The sequence below is a fragment of the Schistocerca americana genome, chromosome 6 (assembly GCF_021461395.2).
Source record: "Schistocerca americana isolate TAMUIC-IGC-003095 chromosome 6, iqSchAmer2.1, whole genome shotgun sequence".
Lineage (NCBI taxonomy): Eukaryota > Metazoa > Arthropoda > Insecta > Orthoptera > Acrididae > Schistocerca > Schistocerca americana.
The window spans coordinates 40727928-40741995 of record NC_060124.1 but is presented as its reverse complement, the minus strand read 5'-3'; the positions used below and the strand labels follow the sequence as shown (position 1 = coordinate 40741995).

General features: G+C 39.6%; 2 protein-coding genes across 2 annotated transcripts in view; both read right to left on the bottom strand.

Moving 5' to 3' along the window:
- LOC124619213 (long-chain fatty acid transport protein 1-like) overlaps positions 1-794 on the bottom strand; it is a 330911-nt gene extending 330117 nt beyond the window's left edge. Inside the window, exon 1 of the mRNA XM_047145433.1 lies at positions 511-794. Coding sequence (XP_047001389.1) covers positions 511-692 — 182 coding nt within the window. The 5' untranslated portion in view covers positions 693-794. The remainder of the gene's footprint in view (positions 1-510) is intronic.
- A 461-nt stretch (positions 795-1255) lies between these two features.
- Positions 1256-14068, bottom strand: part of LOC124619214 (long-chain fatty acid transport protein 1-like) — a 163760-nt gene continuing 150947 nt past the window's right edge. Inside the window, exons 11-12 of the mRNA XM_047145434.1 lie at positions 2200-2353; positions 1256-1715 (exon numbers count right to left, since the gene is read on the bottom strand). Coding sequence (XP_047001390.1) covers positions 1564-1715; positions 2200-2353 — 306 coding nt within the window. The 3' untranslated portion in view covers positions 1256-1563. The remainder of the gene's footprint in view (positions 1716-2199; positions 2354-14068) is intronic.

Here is a 14068-nt window from a genome sequence, read left to right as displayed (position 1 = left end):
GCGTTAAATAGAAACCTCAAGCGCTTCGCTTATTTGAAAGTCCCGGAACACTCATTTTCCTTTGTACTGCGTTACGGTAGCTGTGCCGGTGGGCAGCAGACTTCATAAGAAAGCGCGGTGGTGCAGAAAACGAGAACACCGAAACAAACGTCAGTGGTCGTCAAGAAGATGTGTAACAGCGTCAAATTTGTCGAGGCCGAATGACTGCAAACATTTTCTCTGCAATCCCTACGTAAATTATTTCCGACAACTGCGGGTCTTGTTAAGCCATCATCATCATCATCATCATCATCATCATCATCATCATCATCATCATCATTATTATTTACTGCTGGATGTGAAGCTCTAACAAAAATTTGCAAAAAAATTTCTTAATAACCCCACTTAACAGAAAGAAACAAATACGGAGCACTTTAAAAACCGCATGTTCTTTAAATAGAACCTATTTTTAAGTAAGAAATTAGAAGCACGAAAAACAAAACAGACAATCGAACTACACTGTTGACTTACCTTATATCTCGCGGAAGTGTTTTGTATAAAATGTAGATCCATCTGTACCGCTTGCCTGTAGCTAAAAATCCTACTATTAATACAAGTAGGGCCTGAAGAATAACCCTACGTCCTAGGAGGAGGGAGAGACCAGCTGCTCCAGCAAACATGCCGGTAATGACGGCTTTGTGTTGGTTCGTCATTTTGTTCCCGCAAAACTACAAACTTCGTCCCGGCACTTTGCAACGACGCAAGGCAAACCACCCGCCCTCGTCACGCCCCAAACACTACTGGCTGTGACATAGCCAGGCGTCTGACGCTATCTACCGAGGAGTATGGTGGGGAGCCAACCGAATAATCGGAAACGTAACAAGCTTTTTACTCATAGGTGAATATTGTTGCCACACACCCTATCTTAGAATTACGCTGAGTGTGCAGCTTGGCACATGTGATCATTTTTCTTGTAAATATATAGTATAATAATTTTCTGATTTTATTTTTTTATTACAATGTTGGCTACACTATTACCTTGTTACTAGTATACGAAGTTTGGCACATTTCAAAGTTTTCTATGAAGTAAGTATAGTTGTTGGTAATGTCAGTGCCGCAATGGGGTTGTGAAGCTATTTCAGATAATAAACGTTTGACCTATAAAAAAAAACGTATTGTGCGCAGCCGAATAATGCCGGGTCGCGATAAAATCGTGCCAGCCGTGTGTTATATTGCGCTGCTGCTGCTGCAGCTGCAGAAATGAAGAAATGTTCAGTTACAAAATACACATGTATTTGAACATTTAAAATATTACACTAAAGCATTTTATCTTCTAAGATTAGAGAACGCTATTAGACTAGAATACCATTATTTGCTTAAAAATTAGGAAACGGGTCTATAAAAAGCTCATAATCACTGCTCAATACAGTAATGACGCACTCATGGTTTACAGTTATTTACAGAGTGTAGATGCAATGCAGGATGCCCAGTGATGTTTGGTTAGTGACATGGAATCCATAACGACGGTCGCACGCCACGAAGAGGGAACACCAAATATCAGAGTATCGGTCTGCAATTTTCCTTTCAAAGTCGCACATTTCCATTTACAATGTCATCGTATAATTGCCGGTTCAAAGGTACATATTTTCCTTTTTCCAGAAAATAGAGTTTGTCAGTAATTTTATACGGATTGTACCCCTCTTTCTGCAGCTCCCGTTTAATTAGTTTGTACGTGCCTAAAACAGAAAGAAATTATCAAGATAGGTTCGAATTACATTACAAAGCAACAATATGTCTATTAATGTAGGTGGGTGGAGAATTAGCTGGCATCAAGAGGAAAATGGTTACAAGACTCTTACAACTATAACTAGAGGAGTTTTTTTTATATAAAATAACACACACAACATTCATTTACTATGTATATTGTCCTTATTAAAATTCACATATATTCAAAAACAGTGAAAGGGTTATATAGTAATGGTTTTAAAATTTCTCTGTTAATTTTTTGATGAACTGATAGCTATTGGAATCTCAGGAGCGGTTGAATGTGTAGTAGATTGTGGAAATATATTACTAAAGTGACTGTCATAATATACTTGTACTGCCACTGGATAATAATGAGACCCATTGGAGAACAGAAGTTAATCAAAATTTATTTTAGGAATTAATACAAAATGTTAACAATAGTAGACTTGTAACCACAAGTGTTATGTAAATTACCTGTCATTGGTAGTTCTCTTACTACACGAACAAATAGTGGGCATGCATAAAATGGCAGGTTTTTGTTCACAGCTTCAGCAAGTACTACAGGATCCAGGGAATCATTGTCATCATGAATTGCTGCCATTCCTGCTCGTCCTTCGACATTTGGTATCTGTGAAAAATTTTCAGCTGTTACACGAGTTGAGAACCAGGCGTGTTGTAGCCCTTCTCTGTTTTAAATTCATGAACTTTGTGCCACTGGCACCATACAGTAACAAAGATAATATGATTAACTCAGATATCTTGTAGAATCATTTGGTTTAGGAGAAAAGAAGAGTGTGATAAGAAAGGGGCATAGAGATGTGGGGGGAGCGCGCGCGTGCGTGTACACACACACACACACACACACACACACACACACACACACACACACACACACACACACACAAGCTAGCTTCTGTTGAGTTTCACGTTTGTAAAAGTTACAGAGTGGGCCCTCCTTACATTTTATGCAGGTTGTGTGCAATATATGTAAATAATATTTATAAAAAATCTTACCAGAGACCAGTCCAAATCTAATATACGTATACTGCAATTACCTTGCAGTTTTGGTTTTTATGATGAAAGGCCTCTTAAATGTAGAAACGTTAAGATTAGGCTACACTACAAACCAATCTGTGCACAACTACTTTTATTTGATCTTCACATTCATTGGCTTCGACAACTCGCAACCAAATTATCACCTTCCAGCCTAACCTAGACCTCAGGCTACAGTACAGATCAGTTAACCACCACAACTAAATTTTCGGGAAGGCCAAATAGCACAATCTATCCTTCATGTCCCTTGTATTTCATATTAATCTGTACCATTTCAAGTGTTAGATTCTTTCTCCGAACTTGGTTTTTCCTAGTATTACATAAGCAAATATTCTATGCAAATTTTGTCTATTGTATATGCTAGTTCCTCGTTTGTTTTGTATATTTTCTGAGTATTTTGGAGGCTAATGTGTCACTCAGATGGTAAAAGTCAGACTGCAAATCCAAAGGTCTTGGATTCAACCCTAGTCAGTCTGCGAATTTATTTTCTGTCACTTCTCATGCCTTTCAGTTCTGGTAATGTTTTGTTGATGTGGAATATGCCAAGATCAGGCAGTAAATAGGTTGGAGTAATGCAAAGATGCACCTCCAATAGGACCATTCATAGTAAAGAATTATGATCTTCTGCCTTTAGGGTTGATGGCAACTTCACAGTTACCCAAGTGTATATTTTTAGAAAACTATCCTTTAACTATCCCTCAGCTGAAATATACAACTCTGTTTAACCGAAAAAACTGGTTTGGTTGTGGCATATAAATGGTCACACTGGAGCTACATATATTTTATCCAGAAAATATAAAATTTCTAATTGTCTTTACAATTTCATTTGCATCATAGCAGAAAGTCAACATCCCAGTCCAGTATGGTAGTGGTGATATCATTTTACAACAACCTGAGAGTGTCAGGGAGGTTAAGCTGAACAGTGCCTGACGTAAATCCAAATATGATCTTTTTGTTTTTTACTGCTTGATTTGCGAGTCTGGGTTGATAGCAGGCTAAAACACTCAGTACATTGATAAGATAATAAAGAAGTTCAGTTTGACGGATTTACATTTATCATTTCTCAGATTCTCTCTATCTCCAAGTAAAAATGCTGGATTATTTCCTTCCTACTTTCACACTCTGGCATTATTTTTGGAGGCAGGATTGCTAACAGTTAATAAGTATGTGCTGTAAAAACATGAACAATAAGAATATAATGCAATGTAAATAAATGTACATCTTCCAGAGGACTTTTTGTATGTAATGAAATTTTTCATTCATTTCCCAACATAGTACCACCTTAAGGATCTTTATGGATAGTAGTAACAATCCATGTTAGATGAAATGCAATTAATAACCCATTGTTCAAGGAAAAAATGTATCTCTAAGGACTGACAACTTGTCAGGCGTTCAGGTGGAATCCTGTACTCTGGGATTAAATTTTTTTAACAAGCTGCAAGCACACTAATGGCAATTTTATGATTAACTAGATTATAGAATTTTTAACAGGAGCTCACAAAACTTCAGTGGGCTGTTCCTTCTCATCCTACCTATAGGCGGATATCACACCTTCAGACTTCCATCTGTTTGTCATAATGAAGGATGCATTTCATGGGAAGCAGTATGTGGCTGACGTGGAGTTCATTGATGCAGCAAGACAGTGGCTCCGATGTCGACCAGTAGACCGGTACAGTGAGGGCATACATGCCCTCCCAATAAGGTGGCGTAAGCCTATCACATTCAGTGGAGATTATGTTGCAAAAATAGGGTTTCGTAGCCAAAAGAGTGGGGAATAAGCAGAGAAGGCAAATGGCCTACTTCTATTTATTAGGAAAATATTAGGAAAGTGTGATTCATCCATGCAGGAGACCACATGTAGGCCATTAGCCTAATCCACTGTTGAGTGCAGTTCTAGTGTTAGGGACTTGTTACAGGTTGATTAAAGGAAGCAATTCAGGGGTTGGCTGCTGAATTTATTGTCGATAGTTTTGTCCAAGATGCAAGTATTATTGAGATGCTACAGGAACTCTAATGGGAAACAACGAAGGAAGGCGATAATCTTTTCGAGAAGCACTACTGAGAAAATTTAGCGAACTGTCATTTGTGGATGACTGCAGCACAATTCTACTGCTGCCAACGTAAGTTTAAAGACCACAAAGGTAGCATTAGAAAAATTAGGGCTCGTATGGAGGCATATAAACAGTTGTTTTTTCCTCACTCTGTTTGCGAGTGGAACAGGAAAGGAAATGACTATAGTCAAATTCATGAATGATGGTGGTTTGCACAAATTGGGTTACAGATGGCGATGACATGTTGCCAATTCCAAGTGATAGTTGCAGTATGTGCATTCTTGTGCTTTTCACTTGAAGAAAGCGTGTAACGTGAAAGTTATGTTTCCCATTTTCTTATATAGAATTTGTCACTTACCACCACCATCAGCTATGATAACTCACGTTGTTGTTGTGGTCTTCAGTCCAGAGGCTGGTTTGATGCAGCTCTCCATGCTACTCTATCCTGTGCAAGCTTCTTCCTCTCCCAGTACCTACTGCAACCTACATCCTTCTGAATCTGTTTAGTGTATTCATCTCTTGGTCTCCCTCCACGATTTTTACCCTCCACACTGCCCTCCAATACCAAATTGGTGATCCCTTGATGTCTCAGAATATGCCCTACCAACCGATCCCTTCTTCTTGTCAAGCTGTGCCACAAATTTTTCTTCTCTCCGATTCTATTCAATTCCTCCTCATTAGTTATGTGATCTACCCATCTAATCTTCAGCATTCTTCTGTAGCATCACATTTCGAAAGCTTCTATTCTCTTCTTGTCTAAACTATTTATCATCCACGTTTCACTTCCATACATGGCTACACTCCATACAAATACTTTCAGAAACGACTTCCTGACCCTTAAATCTATACTTGATGTTAACAAATTTCTCTTCTTCAGAGACATTTTCCTTGCCATTGCCAGTCTACATTTTATATCCTCTCTTCTTCGACCATCATTAGTTATTTTGCTCCCCAAATAGCAAAACTCATTTACTACTTTAAGTGTCTCATTTCCTAATCTAATTCCCTCAGCATCACCCGATTTAATTCGACTACATTCCATTATCCTCGTTTTGCTTTTGTTGATGTTCATCTTATATCCTCCTTTCAAGACACTGTCCATTCCCTTCAACTGCTCTTCCAAGTCCTTTGCTGTCTCTGACAGAATTACAATGTCGTCGGCGAACCTCAAAGTTTTAATTCTTTCTCTATGGATTTTAATTCCTACTCTGAATTTTTCTTTTGTTTCCTTTACTGCTTGCTCAATATACATACTGAATAACATTGGGGATAGGCTACAACCCTGTCGCACTCCCTTCCCAACCACTGCTTCCCTTTCATGCCCCTCTACTCGTATGACTGCCATCTGCTTTCTGTACAAATTGTAAATAGCCTTTTTCTCCCTGTATTTTACCCCTGCCACCTTCAGAATTTGAAAGAGAGTATTCCAGTCAACATTGTCAAAAGCTTTCTCTAAGTCTACAAATGCTAGAAACGTAGGTTTGCCTTTTCTTAATCAAGCTTCTAAGATAAGTCGTAGGGTCAGTATTGCCTCACGTGTTCCCATATTTCCACAGAATCCAAACTGATCTTCCCCGAGGTCGGCTTGTACCAGTTTTTCCATTTGTCTGTACAGAATTCGCGTTAGTATTTTGCAGCCGTGACTTATTAAACTGACAGTTCGGTAATTTTCACATCTGTCAACGCCTGCTTTCTTTGGGATTGGAATTATTATATTCTTCTTGAAGTCTAAGGGTATTTCGCCTGTCTCATACATATTGCTCACCAGATGGTAGAGTTTTGTCAGGACTGGCTCTCCCAAGGCTGTCAGTAGTTCTAATGGAATGTTGTCTACTGCCGGGCCTTGTTTCGACTTAGGTCTTTCAGTGCTCTATCAAATTCTTCACGCAGTATCATATCTCCCATTTCATCTGCATCTACATCCTCTTCCATTTCCATAATATTGTCCTCAAGAACATCGCCCTTGTATAGTCCCTCTATATACTCCTTCCACCTTTCTGCTTTCCCTTCTTTGCTTAGAACTGAGTTTCCATCTGAGCCCTTGATATTCGTACAAGTGGTTCTCTTTTCTCCAAAGGACACTCTAATTTTCCTGTAGGCAGTATCTATCTTACCCCCTAGTGAGGTAAGCCTCTACATCCTTACATTTGTCCTCTAGCCATACCTGCTTAGCCATTTTGCACTTCCTGTCGATCTCATTTTTGAGACGTTTGTATTCCTTTTTGCCCGCTTCATTTACTGCATTTTTATATTTTCTCTTTTCATCAATTAAATTCAGTATTTCTTCTGTCACCCAAGGATTTCTACTAGCTCTCGTCTATTTACCTACCTGATCCTCTGCTGCCTTCACCACTTCATCCCTCAAAGCTATCCATTCTTTTTCTACTGTATTTCTTTCCCCCATTCCTGTCAATTGTTCCTTTATGCTCTTCCTGAAACTCTCTACTAACTCTGGTTCCTTCAGTTTATCCAGGTCCCATCTCCTCAAATTCCCACCTTTTTGCAATATCTTCAGTTTTAATCTACAGTTCATAACCATTAGATTGTGGTCAGAGGCCACATCTGCCCCTGGAAATGTCTTACAATTTAAAACCTGGTTCCTAAATCTCTGTCTTACCATTATATAATCTGTCTGATATCTTCTAGTATCTCCAGGGTTCTTCCATGTATACAACCTCCTTTCATGATTCTTGAACCAAGTGTTAGCTATGATTAAGTTATGCTCTGCTCAAAATTCTACCATGCGGCTTCCTCTTTCATTTCCTAGCCCCAATCCATATTCACCTACTATGTTTCCTTCTCTCCCTTTTCCTACTCCAGAATTCCAGTCTCCCATGACTTAAATTTTCGTCTCCCTTCACTACCTGAATAATTTCTTTTATCTCATCATACATTTCATCAATTTCTTCGTCATCTGCAGAGCTAGTTGGCATATAAACTTGTACTACTGTTGTAGGCGTGGGCTTCGTGTCTATCTTGGCCACAGTAATGCGTTCACTACGTTGTTTGTAGTAGCTTACCCGAACTATTTTTTTATTCATTATTAAACCTACTGCTGCATTACCCCTATTTGATTTTGCATTTATGATCCTGTATTCGCCTGAACAAAAATCTTGTTCCTCCTGCCACCGAACTTCACTAATTACCACTATATCTGACTTTAACCTATCCATTTCCCTTTTTAAATTTTCTAACCTACCTGCCCGATTAAGGGATCTGACATTCCACGCTCCGATCCGTAGAACGCCAGTTTTCTTTCTCCTGATAAAGACGTCCTCCTGAGTAGTCCCCGCCCGGAGATCCGAATGGGGGGACTATTTTACCTCCGGAATATTTTACCCAAGAGGACGCCATCATCATTTATCCATACAGTAAAGCTGCCTGCCCTCGGGAAAAATTACGGCCGTAGTTTCCCCTTGCTTTCAGCTGTTCGCAGTACCAGCACAGCAAGGCCGTTTTGGTTAATGTTACGAGGCCAGATCAGTCAATCATCCAGACTGTTGCCCCTGCAACTACTGAAAAGGCTGCTGCCCCTCTTCAGGAACCATACGTTTGTCGCCTCTCAACAGATACCCCTCCGTTGTGGTTGCACCTACGGTACGGCCATCTGTGTCGCTGAGGCACGCAAGCCTCCCCACCAACGCCAAGGTCTATGGTTCATTGGGGGGGGGGGGGGGGGGGGGTGATCTTATTAAGGGAAGGTAATGTGGAAAGTACTGAAATCTACAGGCCAGTTTCACTACTGTCTGCATTCTCAAAGCTAATTGAATTAGTCATGAAGGCTAGAATAGTGAGGTACATGAATGAATACAACTTTTGTAAAAATGACAGTTTGGGTTGCAAAGTGGGAGAAGTACAACATGGGCCCTTACAGAATTTACAGAAGTGGTACTTGTACGTGACAAATATGACTATATCACAGGCATATTCTTTAATTTGTCCAAGGCTTTTGACACTGCTTAACATAAAACGCTACTGAACAAGGTAGAAGCACTAGGTGTAAGAGGAATAGCAAATGAGAGATTTCAGTCTTACCTGGAAAACAGGCTACAGAAGACAAAGGCAGTTCACTCGTTTGCTGGTGACAAATTTTTAGTATCATAATTGTCAGACAAGAAACATATAAACATAGGCGTTCTCCAGTGTAGTGTACTGGGTCCAGACAGTATAAGACATGCAGAGACAATTGTCATCGCTGGTGGCAGCACCATTGTAGTCTTTGATAAAACATCAGGACTATTAAAGAAAGCAAATTAAATTCTCAACAGTGTTTATGATAGGGCAGTATGTAATAAATTTACGTTTAAACGTACAGTAAACGAACATCATGCACTTCAGCATAAAGAGGGAACACAATTCTGTTGCATGAAGCACACATTATAAATTTATAGATGGTGTAACAAGCACAACGTTCTTAGGGATGAAAGTTGTCAGTTAATATGAAATGAACACCAAAGATGCTGGCAAAAAAAGTCATCTGCATATTCTGCTCTTAGGAATCTATAACCTGTTTGTAAATGGTTCAAATGGCTCTAAGCACTATGGGACTTGACATCTGAGGTCATCAGTCCCCTAGACTTAGAACTACTTAAATCTATCTAACCTAAGAACAGCACACAAATCTATGCCCGAAGCAGGATTCGAACCTGCGACCGTAGCAGCAGTGCAGTTCCGGACTGAAGTGCCTAGAACTACTCAGCTACAGCGGCCGGCACTCTGTTTGTAAGAACCAATGTCTTGTTGTGACATTATTCTTACATACACTTAGTTCTTAACTATGTAATTCTTTCCTGGGGATTGAAGAATAAAAGACGCATATGATTTTTAAACTGCAGAAAAGGACTGTAAGAATAATAACTCAAGAAATAGATGGGCTCATTTATGGAATTGTTTAGAAAACTAGGTATCCTAACTGTACCAGTTCAGTTAATTTACCAATCTCTTGTGAATATGTGGGAAAACCTTACTCCATATTCCATTAAATGTTCTATATATAATCATGGAGCAAGAGCCAGTTTGGACTTACATTTACTGAGAGAAAAACAAACAACTCAAAACAGTACTTTCTATCAGGGAATAAAATTCTATAATAAATTGGCGAAGGAGGTGGAAAAAGATTACTAAAATACATTAGTTTAAAAAGGCAGCCAAATCGTTGTTTGTAAGTAATGCCTACTACACAAAGATTACTTACAGGATTAATAATGAAAGGGAATAACTGCAACACCCTGTCACATTTCAGTACATGATAACAGTTTACTGCTTTTACGACAAAATCATGTGTAATGATCTAAAGTGCTTGATCAGTATGACTTATCATTCTCCTGTGTTCAACATCCCCCTCATCAAATATGGAGCGTAGTTGAATGTTTGTGGCATTGAGTCAGTTTTCTGGACAGACTAGAGTTAGTTCAAGGGACGTAGGAGAAGTTTCATGACCAAGAAGTCGTCAGCGGGTGTCAGTGTCTGTGGCAATGAAAGGTAAAACTGTGTTTTGTATTGTAAGGTACCAGAAGCAAATTGTGTGCAAGTCAAAGAACGCTGTATAACAGGAACCAACCGAATGAGGTGGTGCAGCTGTTAAGACCCTGACCTCTATCCTCATAGAGCACACTTACATATTCTCTGTATATGTTTTGAGCTAGTATTTTTCCATGATATTACGAGGCTTGACTGAAAAGTAATGCCTCCATGTTCGTAACTCTTGAACAGTTGGCAGCATTCTTATGCACAGATACTGGCTTGTTCTGTAGCCTCTTCTCTACAGCTGCAAGTAGCAGGAAGCCTTAGCATTGAACATTTGTGTTGTTACAGTGTATATTATGGAACCCTACGCGATGTAAGCAATGCGCAGTCATTGAATTCTTGACAGCAGGTGTCGTCACCCCAAAGGAGATACATCAGATAATGAAAGCAGTTTATGGTGATTGTGTTAATGTGAGTACTGTGCGTCATTGGGTGAATAAGTTTAAAGATGTTGAGGCAGTAACACCTGACCTGCGTAAGAAACAAGAGTTGGACGTCCTGTGACAGCAACCACCAAGTTTCACAAGCAAAATGTCGACAGTTTGATTCAGGACAATCATCGTATCACTCAGATAGAAATTGCAAGCACAATTGGCATTTCACAACAACATGTGGGTCACATTATTGCTTTGCTTGGCTGTTGGAAGATCTGTGCACGATAGATACAGCAGAACTTCAGAGACTGAATCTCACCACTGTACGGCATCATCCATACAATCCAGATTTAGCACCGTCCAATGACTTCCATCTGATTCCGATTATGAAAGATTATCTGCGGTGGGATCATTATGCTTCTGATGAAGGTGTTTAGAGAACTGTGAGACTGCGGTTGCAGAAACGGTGTCAACTTCTTCCGTGACAGCTTCAGAAAACTTTTTCGTCGGTGGCAGAAATGTATCCAATTGCCTGGTGATTATGTGGAAAAGTGAATATTTGTAATTAAACATCACATTCTGAGGATTATCTCTGCAATTGATTTATTAAAATTTTCCCATCCAAACCCAATTAACCATGACAATTCTTATACCATAGTGAGATGATCCCTGGATGAGTATAAATAAATTGAAGTTTCTTATTGGTATAATGTGCAAGTTGTTAAAAAATACAGTTTTAATTTATAGCAGTCTATACATTGTCTCCTTAAGAGTTTATTGTTTAACAAAAGTCCCCAAAATTTTATGGAGATAGGTTCTCACAGTCTAGTTTCATCTATAGAGTTATCAATATGTTTTTCATTTTTCTTATTAGTGATCTTAAGCATATCTGCTCCTGTGCAGGTGAATCCATCATCTATAGTGACTCCTTAAGCAGCCTAGAAGCTCTCGACCAGTGCTTCCCTTGCCATCCTTTGGTAGTGACTGTCCAGATGTCTGTCTATGCCCCTGAAAACAGTGGATATTCAGTGTTCCTAATTTGGAACCCAGGACATGTTGGGATCCTGGGCAATAAACTTGCTGACAGGCTGGCCAAACAGGCTACCGGTAAATCAACCGTAAAGATTGGCATACTGGAGACTGATCTCCGATCAGTCTTATGCAGTAAAGTTTTTTGGGATCTGGGATACTGAATGGTGCACCCTCAGTAAACCAAATAAACTACATGTTGGCAAGGAAACAACATGTGTGGAGGTCATCTATGCAAGCCACTCGCAGGGACTCCATTGTCCTTTGCCAGCTCACCTCGGCAATACTTGGCTGACTCGTGACCACCTCTTACATTGTGATGATCCACCTTCTTGTTTATGTGGTTCCCACTTGACTGTGGTCCACATCTTGTTGGACTGCCCAGTTTTAGCAGCCCTGAGATGGACTTTTAACCTTCCTGCCATGCTGCCTACAGAGTTATGAGACAATGCCTCAACGGTTGATCTAGTTTTAAATTTTCTTCTAGAGGAAGATTTTTATCACTCCCTATAAATATGGGTGTCTGACTTTCTCTCCCAGTCCTTCACCCTCCCTCTTTTTTAACTCTTCCTTGCTCTTTCTTTGCTGTTTGTTCGTCTCGGTGTTCGTATTTTCCCTATTTGTGTTTCTCTAACCTTGTGATTTTCAGCTGGAGATTTTAGTGTGTTGCAGAGTGGCTGGCTCATCCTTTTTTATTCTTGCTATCAGCCAGCCCAGGCCATCTGATATGTTATTTTAATACCTTCCATCGCTTTTTTCCCTTTTTGTTCACGATTTTCCCTGCTTGGTTTGCTTCTTTTGTTCTCTCTCTCAGTGTGATTTCCAGTAATTTTTATGCCTTTTTAGTTTCCCTGACTCCTTTTGGGAATGGCTTCAATCTGAGACCTGTTTGTATGAGGAAAAAGGGGCTGATGGCCCTGTAGTTTGGTCCCTTTATTCTCCAAACCAACCAAGAAACCATATTAGTGATGACCATGAACAGTGACATTTTTAGATTTATAATTGAGTCATTCTGTATGAGAGACAGCACTTATTTGCTTAAATAAATGCTTATCTTTCACCCTTTTCCAGATTTTTTTCCTACATTTACTAATGTCATGTCATTTTGCACCTGTGTTATCAGGTGGAGGATTGTAGGACTGTCCTTAATAGAGCAGGGCTGCTCTATACAAAGGAAGCAGCTACTCAGGTTACAGAATACTTGTGGAGTGCATGTGGTTCTTTTAGGATAAGCGGTAGTTTGAGGTACTGCGATGAACACTCACCAGACAACACCCAGACCCTGTTCAGAGCATACAGACTTTGAGTGTCAAAATTTTATCAGTAAATTGTCAAAGTATTCACAACAAAGTTCCTGAATTTACTGCCCTCCAGCAAATTTCTTACTCTCAAGTTATTCTTGAAACTGACAGCTGGCTGAAACTGAAGTAGAAAGGACTGAGATATTTAGCGAATCATGGAATGTATATCGGAAAGACAGATGGGATGCCGTAGGAGTAGTAGTATTCATTGCAGTTGACAAAAATATTGTCCCTATGGAGATTGAACTTGAGTGTGACAGTGAAGTTACCTGTCCATTGTGGCAGCTTTAGAGCCATTCACAGAAAGTTCATGGTCAGTAGTGCAGAAATACCCAGATCATTCAATATTAGTTGGAGCTGCTTTAACCTGTAGACTAAAGACTGGGTCATCTATGGATTCATTGCAAGGGGTATAGGCAGTTAGTCTGGCAGTAGGGAATGTGTGTTACCAGTTCTGTACACTCCTGGCATCTAGTGGCAGTCTGATACACCTTCTGCAGTTTCTCTTTGTTGTGAAATATGGCCTTCAGCACTGTGGGAAGTATGGTTAGCACCATCATAGTTTCCAGAAGGGGCTTGGGCAGTATACTTGGTATAACAAGGCATTTGGGAATACATTTTACCAACTCTGTCTATGCCTGACACCAGGTGTTTGAAAATTGCTACAACAGTTAGTTTATGTCCGTCGTGGGATCATTACTGTTATTGGAACACATTGCATGCATTATTGTGACCTGCTTCAGCACATATTGCATGATAAAGTTTCAAGGGCTTTTTTCATATTGTGGTAAATAAACTTTAATATTGGTAACACATTTTCTAAATAAAGTAAAAGAAAACATAAAATAAAAACAGAAAACACTGTTCATTTTTTTATGTGTAATCCCAACACATAGCAGCACACAAAAGGGAAGTGGGAAATCCATTTTCCACTAGTTTTAATACCTCACAAGGGTGCCATGGTGATGCGTGTACCACCATAGGTTTTGGTCCTAAATCACAAAAATAA